Source organism: Schistocerca serialis, chromosome 7, assembly GCF_023864345.2.
Source record: "Schistocerca serialis cubense isolate TAMUIC-IGC-003099 chromosome 7, iqSchSeri2.2, whole genome shotgun sequence".
Lineage (NCBI taxonomy): Eukaryota > Metazoa > Arthropoda > Insecta > Orthoptera > Acrididae > Schistocerca > Schistocerca serialis.
In genome coordinates this window covers 526,535,252-526,547,987 of record NC_064644.1, presented here as the reverse complement: position 1 = coordinate 526,547,987, position 12,736 = coordinate 526,535,252, and the positions used below count along the sequence as shown (strand labels likewise).

At 39.3% G+C, this 12,736-nt stretch overlaps 1 protein-coding gene across 1 annotated transcript in view; it reads left to right on the top strand.

The window, feature by feature from the left end:
- Window positions 1-12,736, top strand: part of LOC126413204 (zinc finger C3H1 domain-containing protein-like) — a 525,925-nt gene that overhangs the window by 482,479 nt on the left and 30,710 nt on the right. The window contains exons 18-19 of the mRNA XM_050083100.1: window positions 68-173; window positions 6,694-6,819. Coding sequence (XP_049939057.1) covers window positions 68-173; window positions 6,694-6,819 — 232 coding nt within the window. The remainder of the gene's footprint in view (window positions 1-67; window positions 174-6,693; window positions 6,820-12,736) is intronic.

Here is a 12,736-nt window from a genome sequence, read left to right as displayed (position 1 = left end):
CATCATAAATTCTCCGGAAGAATGCCCTCACAATCAAATAGAAATTCCATGTTTTTATGTTACTTAGGCGCCTGAACTTTCTGCAGAAGAGCAGTTGCATCGCCTTAAGAAGGCAGAAGCAATTCGAAAGATGCTTTCCGAAACAAGTGCAATTAGTGCTTCTGAGGGCATTGGTAAGTACAAGCAACCTCTGCTTATATTTGTACAATATATGAATTGTAATTATATCTTAACTTGTTGTAGTGTACCTCTTGTGTTATAAATGATATATGGGCTAACAGAGTAGAATTTACAATCTTATTGTTTGATTTTCATGGCACAAGGAGGAAAAAAAGAAAAGTATTTGAATTTAGTAACTATAATTTATCACTGGAGTTTCTAGATATTTCCAATTTGTTATCATATGTCTACAAGCAGCCTGTGAAACTTTTTTATCATTCAGAGTACAGATATCACTGTGACAATACCTTAATTACTGAAAAATGAATTATTGTTTCAGAAATAGTTGTTGCAGGTTTTTTTATCATTGATATTTCATTCTCAGTTGTTGATGAGATTGCAGGAATTTGAATACAAAGAACTTAAAACTGTATTGTATGGGAAGTCTGGAGAAGTTATTCTATCAGGCAGTGAATTTAAAATGTCTGAGGTGATAATAGTGAGAGGATGATTATGGTGTGTCTTTCAGGATGAAACTCATAGACCTCCCCTTGTCATCAGAGAAAAAATGAGTGGGATTTTTATTTTAACTTACCCATGCATGCCTTTTTGTGGTTATGTGAGACTTGTATGTGCTGTTTCAAACTTCGCGACAGAATTGCTGGCCAGTACTTACCTTAAGGAGGAGATGAAATATTTTGTACTGGTGACAGAGCCACATAAAATTAAGCTAAACTGTCCTAGTTTTTGAACCCAGTACTTTCATTCTGAGAGCTTGAGAAGGTGTTATAGGAAAGATTGAAAAGGAAGTCTAGGTCACTTAAGCCCTCAGATGATGTGGAGTCATCTGTTGTAAGGATGAGGGGAGAGTTTCTCTCGTAACTGGAATAAAATTATAACTGCATCTTTTTACCAACCTCCCAACTCAAATGATACAATGAATGAAAGGGTCAAAGAAAACTGAATCCAATATCAAAGTGCCCAACTCATTAATTATTTATCCTCGATGTGTTGTTGAAAATACATGTTGAAATTCGGAGGTATGTGTAAAACATCATCTGAAATTGTGCTGAACGCAGTCTCTGAAAATTATTTCCAGCAGTTAATACTAAATGGTTGTGAAAACACACTTGATCTCTCAGCAAAAATAATCCTGAGCTAATAGCAAGCATCAAAGTGGATACAGGGATTAGTGAAGACAGGGTTGTCATAGCAAGACTGAATACTGTAACTCTCAAATTTACCAAAAATAAATGAAAAATATATCTACTCAAAAAAGAAGATAAAAATTAGCTTGTCATCTATCTGAGAGACAATCTCCACTCCTTCCAAATAAACAATGTAAGTGTAGACCATATGTGGCTTGAATTCCGAGAAATACTGTCGACAGCTATTGAGAGATTTATATGAAATAAATTAACAAACGACAGAGCTGATCCCCCATGGTACACTAAACAGAATCACAATGAAGCCATATCTCTAAACCTGACAGAGAATCCAAAGAGATTCTTGTTGTTTGTAGAGTGTGCTAGCAGCAAGATACAGTCAATGTGTTCTCTGTGCAATAGCAGTGGAAGTAGTATTGACGACAGAGCCACTAAAGCAGAGATATTAAACACAGTTTTTTGAAATTCCTTCACTGAAGAAAACAAAGTAAATATTCCAGAATTTGAGTCAAAAACAACTGCCTGCATGAGTAACTTAGAAGTAGACACCCTCAGAGTAGTGAAGCAACTTAACTTGGTTAATAAGAGCAAGTCTTCCAGTCCAGATTGTCTGTCAGTTAGGTTCCTTTCAGAGTATGCTGATGAAATAGCTCCATACTTAACAGTCATATACAATTGCTTGCTCAAGGAAAGATTCATACCCAAAGACTGGAAAGTTGCGTGGGTCACACCAATATTCAAGAATGTCAATAGCAGTAATCCACTAAATTACAGGCCCATATCATTAATATCGATAAGCAGCAGGATTGTGGAACATAAATTGTTTTAGTACATTATGAATTACCTTGAAGTCAACTCAGATTTAGATATTGTTCTTGTGAAATGCAACTAGCTCTTTCCTCAGATGAAGTACTGAGTGCTATCAGCAAGGGATTTCAGATTGATTGCGTATTTCTCAAAAGCCAGAAGGCTTTTGATACTGAACCTCACACATGGCTTATAATCAGATTCCTTACTTATGGAATATTGTCTCAGTTACACTACTGGATTTGTGATTTCCTGTCAGAGAGGTCACAGTTTGTAGTAACCGATGGAAAGCCATCAAGTAAAACAGAAGTGATTTCTGGCATTCCACAGGATAGCGTTATATAAACGATTTAGGAGACAATTTGAGCAGCAGTATTAGGTGTTCTGCAGATGATGCTGTTGTTTACTGCCTAGTTAAATCATCAGAAGATAAAAAAACATTGTAAAACAATTTAGAAAAGATATCTTTATGCTGCAAAAATTGACAATTGGCCCTAAATAATAAAAAATTTGAAGTCATTCGCATGAGTGCTAAAAGGAATTCATTAAACTTTGATTACATGATAATTCAATCCATTCTGAAGGCCATAAATTCAACTAAATACCTAGGAATTATAATTACAAACAACTTAAAGTGGAAAGAACACCTAGAAAATGTTGTGGGGAAGATGAACTGAAGAATTTGTTTTATTAGATGAACACTTAGAAGCTACAACAGATCTATGGAAGAGACTGCTTACATTACACTTGTCTGTTCTCTTTTGAAGTATTGCTGTGTGATGTGGGATCCTTACTAGATAGGATTAATGGAGTAAATTGAGAAAGTTCGAAGAAGGGCAGCACATTTTGTATTATCATGAAATAAGCAAGAAAGTGGTACTGGCATGATACAGGATATGGACTGGGCATCACTAAAACAAAGGCATTTCTCCTCATGGCGGGATCTTCTCACAAAATTTCAATCACTAACATTCTCCTCCCAATGCAAAAGTATTTTGTTGATGCTGCCCTACATAGGAAGAAAAGATCATCATAATAAAATAGGGGAAATCAGGACTCACACAGAAAGATATAGGTGTTCATGTTTTTCACGCACTGTTCGAGAGTGGAATAATTGAGAATTATTGTGGCAATGGTCCAGTGAATCTTCTACCAGCCACTTAAATGAGATTTCCAGAGTTGTTGTTGTTGTAGTCTTCAGTTCTGAGACTGGTTTGATGCAGCTCTCCATGCTACTCTATCCTGTGCAAGCTTCTTCATCTCCCAGTACCTACTGCAACCTACATCCTACTGAATCTGCTTAGTGTATTCATCTCTTGGTCTCCCTCTACAATTTTTACCCTCCACGCTGCCCTCCAGTACTAAATTGGTGATCACTCGATGCCTCAGAACATGTCCTACCAACCGATCCCTTCTTCTAGTCAAGTTGTGCCACAAACTCCTCTTCTCCCCAATTCTATTCAATACCTCCTCATTAGTTATATGATCTACACATCTAATCTTCAGCATTCTTCTGTAGCACCACATTTCAAAAGCTTCTATTCTCTTCTTGTTCAAACTATTTATCGTCCATGTTTCACTTCCATACATGGCTACACTCCATACAAATACTTTCAGAAATGACTTCCTGACACTAAATCTATACTTGATGTTAACAAATTTCTCTTCTTCAGAAACGCTTTCTTTGCCATTGCCATTCTACATTTTATATCCTCACTACTTCGACCATCATCAGTTATTTTGCTCCCCAAATAGCATTTGAGTAGCCTTGTAGATGTACAGTTTTATTGAGTGAATTTTTCTTTTGATACCATTGGTCATGGTGTCTGTGAATCATAATAAAAACAATTGGGTCTCATCACCTGTAATCACACTGTCCAAGAAATCATAACATAACTGTATAGATAAAAAAAAATCTACTCACCAAGTGGCAGCAGGAGAAAACATGTAATAAAAGTTAAGGAAATGTTCAAGCTTTCAGAACCAGTGTCTCCTTCTGGCAGAAAGGCTGAAGGGTAAGGAAGAGAGAGCTGAGTGAAAAGGTCTGGTGAGGTTTAGGAAATGGGGAGAGTTACAAAAAAAAAATGTACAGTTTTATTGAGTGAATTTTTCTTTTGATACCATTGGTCATGGTGTCTGTGAATCATAATAAAAACAATTGGGTCTCATCACCTGTAATCACACTGTCCAAGAAATCATAACATAACTGTATAGATAAAAAAAAATCTACTCACCAAGTGGCAGCAGGAGAAAACATGTAATAAAAGTTAAGGAAATGTTCAAGCTTTCAGAACCAGTGTCTCCTTCTGGCAGAAAGGCTGAAGGGTAAGGAAGAGAGAGCTGAGTGAAAAGGTCTGGTGAGGTTTAGGAAATGGGGAGAGTTACAAAAAAAAAAATGCTCAGAACCCAGGTCAGGGTGACTTACCAGATGGGATGTGAAGGAAAGACTGATTTTTGGGTACTACACCGGACAAGATTTGAAAAACTGGGAGCTTAAACGGGGAAGATAAGTAAAAAGCAAGACAGAGATTACTGACAAAACATTGTGAAAGAGTTGATAAGAGTGGAAAGCTAACTGCATTATTTGTGGGCAGAGTTTTGAGAAACTGATGTCAGGGGAGAATCCAGATGGAACATGTGCTGAAACAGTACTGACGTCATGACTGTCATGTTGTAGAGCATGCTCTGGAACAGGATATTGTGTGTTGCCAGTATACACCCTATGTCTATGCCCATTCATTCTAACTGACAACTTGGTCACAGTCACACCAATGTAGAAATCCAAACAGTGTTTACCTAACAGCTGGTACATGACATGTCATTTGACAGGTGGCTTATTTGATTTTGTCAGTTACAGGTCTGGTATAGTTGGTGGTAAGAGGGTGTATAGAGCAAGCCTTACAGCAGGGTGAGTGGCCACAGCAGTAGCACCCATTGAGTAGGAAAATGTGTGCAGAAGGAGCATAGAATCTGACCAGGGTATTTCAGAGAGTGGGGGGGGGGGGGGGGGGGGCAAAAAGTTACCATATTCTAGGTGTTCTGGGCAAAATGTCAGACAGAACTGACCTCATTTCAGGGCACAAATTTAGGAAGTCATTACATTCTATACAGGTGTCCTGAATCGAATTTGTATTCCACCTTCACCTTTTCCCAACCCTGGTGGTTTTGTGAGGTGTGCATCTCCTAAAGCTTGCTGCAACATCAAAAATGTAGCAGTTGCAGATTTGCAAAGCCACATTTGCTGGCATATTGCTCTCAGTATGCTTTATCTTGAGCACACTGCACACTGCAAAATGGGTCCAGTTTTTATCAATCATGATGGAACAAAAGCATAAGTGCAACTAATTGTGGGTGCAGTTTAAAGATTAACTTCACTGCCACTGATCAGGCCCAGTGCCATGTCCAGTAGGCACACCAGGATAGATTTAGTCATGTTATATTCCAAAGGTGAATGAAAACACCACTGACAGCTGCTAAAACTTGATTTTAACTGACCACTCCACTAATAGTGAGTACAATTTTTTCAAATAATATTTATACTAATCTCAAATTTCCAATACAGTTTATGATCATAGTTCAATTTCTAAAATGTGTTGGTTGCACCTGAAGATGCAGCTGTAAGTGTGGTCAATTAAAACTAAATTTTACCAGCAGTGTTTTCGTACATCATGATTTTCAGCAGCTGCAGATGCCCTGCATATAAAATTGTCTGCGCTACTGCAAAGAGTACTTCTACAATAAAACAGAATTAAGAGAACTATTTAATTTCAAAGTGGAGATTAGCATTGTTATTTAAATATATGTCAATAAACACTGACAAATACTTCACCTTTGAGAAATTGTATACATAAGTGCAACAATATGGAAAGGACAGATTGTTACTCACCACTTAGAGGAGGAGCTGGATCACAGACAGACAAAGTGACAAAGAATGATAGAAATATTTAAGCTTTTGAACAGTCATTCATCAGAAGTAGAAAACACACACTCATTCACAGAAGCACAACACACATAGATGGCCACTGTCACTTTCATGCCTGGAAATGACAGTGTGTGTGAGTTGTGCATGTGTGAACATGTGTGCATTTTTCATTTTCGATGAAGGACTTTATCTGAAAGCAAAATATTTATAGCATGCTTTTTTATTGTGCCTGTCTGTGGCTCAGCACCTCTAATGTGTGCTGAGTGGCAATCTGTCCTTTCCATTTTGTTGTTATTTCATCCTGTACATAAATGCAAAGTATTTTAGCAATCAGATTTTCAATAAAACAATGTAAAATCCAGGATGGAATAATGACAATATTATGGAAAGGATAGATTGTTACTCCCCGTACAACAGAGATTTGAGTCGCAGATAGATACAACAAATAAACTTCAAACAAGTAAGCTCTCAGCCAAAAGGCTTTCCTCCGAATTAGACACACACACACACACACACACACACACACACACACACACACACACATGACTTAGTGTCAGATTTTCCATAAAAATATTCTGCCAAAGACTTCATGCATATAACCAAATGACAGCATCTCTCATTGGTGGCTATTTTTCCCAGAGGAGGAACATCAAACAGCAACACTGAAGAAAAAGGTTGCTGCAGAGAAACGACAACGGGAACATCTTCTGCAACTGAATCAGCTCCTAGCGCGGCAAGTCATGGAGAAGAGTAAAGTTGTGGCAGGTCAGTATATTGTATGCTTGGAGGCATCTGTCTTGTGCATGTGATTACAAATTTTGTTTGATGCCTGTTTGTATAATGCACTGAGTAACGCATATGCTTTACTTTTTTTTAAAGTTACTTCTCTTTGTGATAAAATGAAGACTGCGATCTCAACATCTGTATTAGGTGGCTTGCGCACAGCTTTGTCACAGCTGTATGCTTCTGCCACAACTGAATGAGAGTACTGAAACTAAATTACCTAAAATCATTATTTTGATTACATTGAGCATAAGAAGAATTATGCTTTTTCAAAATTACAAAGCATGTGAAAAATGAAAGGTGAAGTATTTTGACAGGTTTCAATTTACAAACACTTCTCCTTTATTATCCTACAGAACAAAGGAAGAAACCTATAGAAGTGACAAAGGAAATAACAGGACTTGAAAACTTTAAATTGAGAGTAATCAATATAGTGTAGTATTCATCAGAATTCTAAAAAAAGTGCCTATGTGTTATCACACACACTTGTTGTGCATATTTTTGTTGGAGTTCCACTTCATTGTACTTTTTACATTATTCTTGGTCTAAAATTTTTGTGATTTGCTATTGCATTTGTTTATTTCTTCAATTTTAGAAACTGATCTTAACACATTGCATACGGCTCATGTAGATTTACGGGATTCTGTGTCTGACTGTTGTGGACGGATCATGTAAATTTACGTTTTTCATATTGTGCAAGTTTTCTGAGACCTATTGCTCATACCAGTGATTATTCAAATTTAACAAAAGGTTCAATGCAGTGAACAGCAGTATGAACTTTTTTTTTATCTTTTGTTTTACCACCAACAATCAATTCCACGAAATAGTCAGTACTGTGTTCCAAGTGATTCAGATGATGTTACTGATAGTGATAGTGGAAGTGAAGAAGAGAACAACAGGTCTATAATCAACCAAAGTGAGATAATTTTACACGATTTAGATGATGAAGCCTCAGACGGTGAAAGTTGGCTGAAGAAGGATAAGATCATTATTTTAGAAACATTTAATTGCAGGTGTAAAAACCTTCCCAGTGAGATCAATAGTATTATAAGCACTGTGAAATTATTTCTAGGGGATGAATTCTTTGATCAGATGTTGACACAATCAAACTTTTATTACAAATAAAACAAAACTCATTATAAAGAATCTCCCAAGTTTCCCAAATTTACCAATATCACTGCTATTCAACAGAAAAAATTTCTGGGCATAATTATCTTGATGGGGAAAATAAAAAAATAAAAAAAAAAGATTATTTGAAGGACTATTGTTCCCCTAATAGAGACTGATTTTTTTGCAAGCTAATGAGCAGAAATCAATTTGAGCAGATGTGGAAATTGTGACATTTCAATGACAATTCCTTACAGAATAGTTAGGAAGGTAGTCTCTACAAAATTTAACCTGTACCAAAGTAGCTTCTAGATCACTTTCAGACCGCCTACAAACCTGAACAGGAGCTTTCTCTTGATGAAGCAATGATTCCACCAAGAGGATGGTTTCATTTCCTGACATATAATCCTGCATTACCTAAATCTAGACATATAAAAACCCTGGACAAGTGATCAACAAGTTGGTGCAGCAGCTGTGGAGAAACTGAATCAATCCGACCTACAAAACGAGCTCCTGCTAAGGATCCCTCTGGTTGATTGTCAAGGAACATGAAAGAATTTACTATTTGGACTATTGTGGGACGCAGAAAAAAGGAATATTCAGCACAACCTTGCAGAGTTTGCACAGCCTATCCTATAAGAAGTGGAACAAGATACTACTGCCAGTTTTGTGTGCCATTACATAAAGGCCTGTTTTTCCAGAGTTATCACACCCTTCAAGAATATTAGAATGTAATACGAACATGTCTACCAAGTTTCATCATCATCAACGAACACCAGCAAACACAGCTACATTCAAATAAGGAAGACATGTTCATTTTGCGCACATCTTATGAAAATTGCCGAGAACTGCAACCATGGTGCAGCAGCCGGTATGCAGTGCGTTAAGAGCAATAGCATATTGAGCAGTACAGAAATAATAATATAACTTCAATGATTAATGGAAGATATCAATAGAACAAGGTGTGAAAATTAATTATAAAAACTTAAATAATGAATCATCAATACATTATAAAGAAAATAATGCAAATTAACAATGAAGTCATAAAGCAATTTATTCACTTTTCTATTTAGGACAGAGGAAGTAAATGAATGCACTGACAGGAAAAGAAGAAAACATAAAAATTAAAAAGACTCATATTGATTGTAGTTAAATTAAGCAGTCTTTTTTTATAAATTAAGCTTAGGTTTGTATGAAGCGAAACATTTACAATAGTTGTTATCTACAGATTTTGGTTTATGATAGTGAACATGGACATTTAATGCAAAAGACCATTGAAATACTGGTGGCTGATCAGCAGGCAATGGGGAACGTATGTTGTGAGCTGTCAAGTAATATACTTCTGTTCCAGTTGGATTTTAAAAAAAAATCAAGAAAAGAGATATGGTGTACAAGCACCGAAGATGGGGGATGAGTGGCAGAGGTGCTCGTCCTTCCCTCCATGTTTTATTCCTTCTTATGATTACTATTTTAGCTTTAGTTATTTAATTTCCCTACCCACCAGTTACCCACTATGTACACTAATCCTATACCACATTATTTACATTCATTCCGGAAACATGTATTCACCGTAGCCAAAGTGCAATCCCACATACTTTTCCTCTGGTCCTGCTTGACCTTTGGAATTACCCCTAAAGAACTTACCTTAAAAGTTCCCATCTCTGGGTGCAATTCCTCCTTCCACCAGTCTCTCCTGGACTTCCAGAACCTTCAATCCTTAGCCCTTACCCAACTTGTCCTGAATCTCTACACTACTTCATGTAACCACCACTCCCAACAGCTCCTATCTCTCTTCAAAGTCCTCCACCTCTCAAACCCTTGCTTGGAGAACACACTCAGGAACATCATCCTAGAAGCCAGCTGCAAACTTGAGTTCCATGCCACACACCACCTGAAAAACTATCCACAGTGCTAGTGCAACACCTAAGAAGTGGGGTCCCTCTCCCTATCCCTCACAAACACCAACCACAACAGAACCTTCAACAAACCCCCCTCATAGCCAACAAACCTAGCCTAGCCACCCTACTCAATCTCCCCATCCCAGCACATACCCCACACAGACCAAATCTCAACTATAACCACAGTCAAATGCCACAAATCACTAGTCCCAATTCAGTTCTAAACCTCTCATCCAGATCCCTCTCTCCTCCAGAGACATCTGTTCTATCAAAAGGCTTAACCTTTAGCCCCACACCTAAATTCAACCACACTGCCCTGGTTAAAGATCTCCTCTCATTCACCCGGAACCTCAACTGGAAATATCACTTCACTACCCAAACACAGCCTCCAAATACTAGACTCAGTGTTGAACCCTGTCTAGAACAGTTCTGACTGCCTTCTCAAAGGGATCCTCCTCCCCTCCCCCAAAACCATCCCTTGCAGACATTTCAGGAATTCCTCACATCCAGTGTTGCCTCCCAGTCCTTCTTGAAGAACATCCTGACAACCCCCAACATCACCCCAGCTGAATCCCATGCCATTAAGGAGCTGAAAACAGACCGCTCTATTGTCATCCTCCCGGCGGATAAAAGCTCCACAACTGTGGTACTTGACCGTGTGGAGTATGTGGCAGAAGGACTGCGTCAACTCTCTGACACCTCAACCTACAAAGCTGTTACCCAGGATCCCATTCCCTCCATCCAGACTGAGCTGCAGAAAATCCTAAAAATCCAAGGTCCCTCACAAGGCCCCACAACAGCTTCCATAGACTTACTCACTCCACCTATGCCACGTACCTCTACCTTCTACCTATTACCCAAAATCCACAAAGAGAACCATCCAACCATCCTGGCCATCCCACTGTAGCAGGCTTCAAAGCCCCAACAGAACGTATCTCAGCTCTGGTAGACCAACACCTCCAACCTATCATCCGCAGACTCCCATCCTACATCAAAGACACAAACCACTTTCTAGAATGCCTCAAATCCATTCCCACTCCTCTCCCACCTGAAACCTTTCTTGTCACCATAGATGCTACATCCCTTTACACAAACATTCCACATACCCATGGTATCTCTGCCCTTGAGCACTACCTCTCCCAACGCCCACCTGAAGATCTTCCAAAAACCTCGTTCCTTATCACACTTACCAACTTCATCCTCACCCATAATTACTTCACTTTTGAAGGCCAGACCTACAAACAAATCAGGGGAACGGCCATGGGAGCCAGGATGGCTCCGTACTATGCCAACCTCTTCATGGGCCGCATGGAGGAGGCTTTCCTGAAGACCCAACAGCTGCTTCCCCTGGCCTGGTATGGGTTTATAGATGACATCTTTGTGGTCTGGACTCATGGTGAAGAAACACTCCTTAATTTCCTCCATAACCTCAACTCCTTTTCGAATCTGAATTTCACCGGTCCTTCTCCAAAACCCAAGCCACCTTCCTGGATGTTGACCTTCATCTTGTTGAAGCTCACATCCACACCTCTGTCCATATCAAACCCACAAACAAACAACAGTACCTTCACTTTGATAGCTGCCATCCATTCCACATCAAACACTCCCTTCCCTACAGCCGAGGTATTCGTGGCAAATGTATCTGCTCCAGCGATGAATCCCTCAACAATTACACCAATAACCTGACCAGTGCTTTCCTCTCCCACAACTATCCAGAAGACCTTTTCCACAAACAGATCTCCTGAGCAATACATTCCTCCCCGTCCAACAACAATGTTCCTACCCCCAGACCACACAGAAGTATCCCCCTTGTCACCCAATATTATCCTGGCCTCAAATACATCAACAAATTACTCTGCCAGGGATATGGCTATCTCAAGTCAACCCCTGAAATGAGATCATCCCTTGACAAAATTCTCCCCACACCACCCAGAGTTGCCTTTCGTCACCCACCTAACATCCGTAACATCCTTGTTAAACCCTACAATATTCCCAGACTACCTTCTCTACCCAGTGGTTCCTACCCCTGTAACTGACCCCGCTGCAAAACCTGCCCCATGAATCCCCCCACAACCACCTACTCCAGCCCCGCTACTGGTAAAACATACACAATTCAAGGCAGGGCCACGTGTGAAACTACACATGTCATTTATCAGCTGACATGCCTGCACTGCACAGCCTTTTACATCGGTATGACAACAACTAAACTGGCTGAGCCCATGAACGGACACAGACGAACTGTCCGCCTAGCAGATGTCCAATACCCAGTAGCGGAGCATGCCCTCCAGCATAATTCTAGGGACCTAGGAACCTGTTACACCGTATGAGCCATTTGGCTTCTCCCACCCAACACCAGTCCCTCTGAACTGCGGAGATGGGAACTTGCACTCCAACACATCCTTTCAGCCCACCATCCCCCTGGACTGAACTTATGTTAAACAACCTCACTCCCATTTACTCTTCAGTCTTCTCCAATTTCCCTTTCCTCTTTAGCCATTCACGCATCTTTTCATCCTGCATCGTTGTGTTTATCTTTATACTATATACCTCTTTACTTCTGTATGCATCCTCTTTGGTTTGAAGCTGGCACAGTACTTACAGTAGAATATCTTTGGCTTCCCACTGACAACCATGCCTCCATCCTTGCTACCCTCCCTGTTTTCCTTTCCCTGTTGCTTCATAACCTGGGTTGTGAGTAACTGAATACACTTTCCCTTCTTCCCTTTCTTTCCCCTCCCTGATGAAGGAACATTTGTTCTGAAAGCTAGGAATGTAAATTTTCGGTTCTGTTTTTTGTGTATCTATCGGCTGTACTGAGCTGAGGTAAGTACTGGCCAGCCCCTCTATCTCTTTGTTAGTATTTGTTTCACATCTTTATATGAGATTTTCCATTA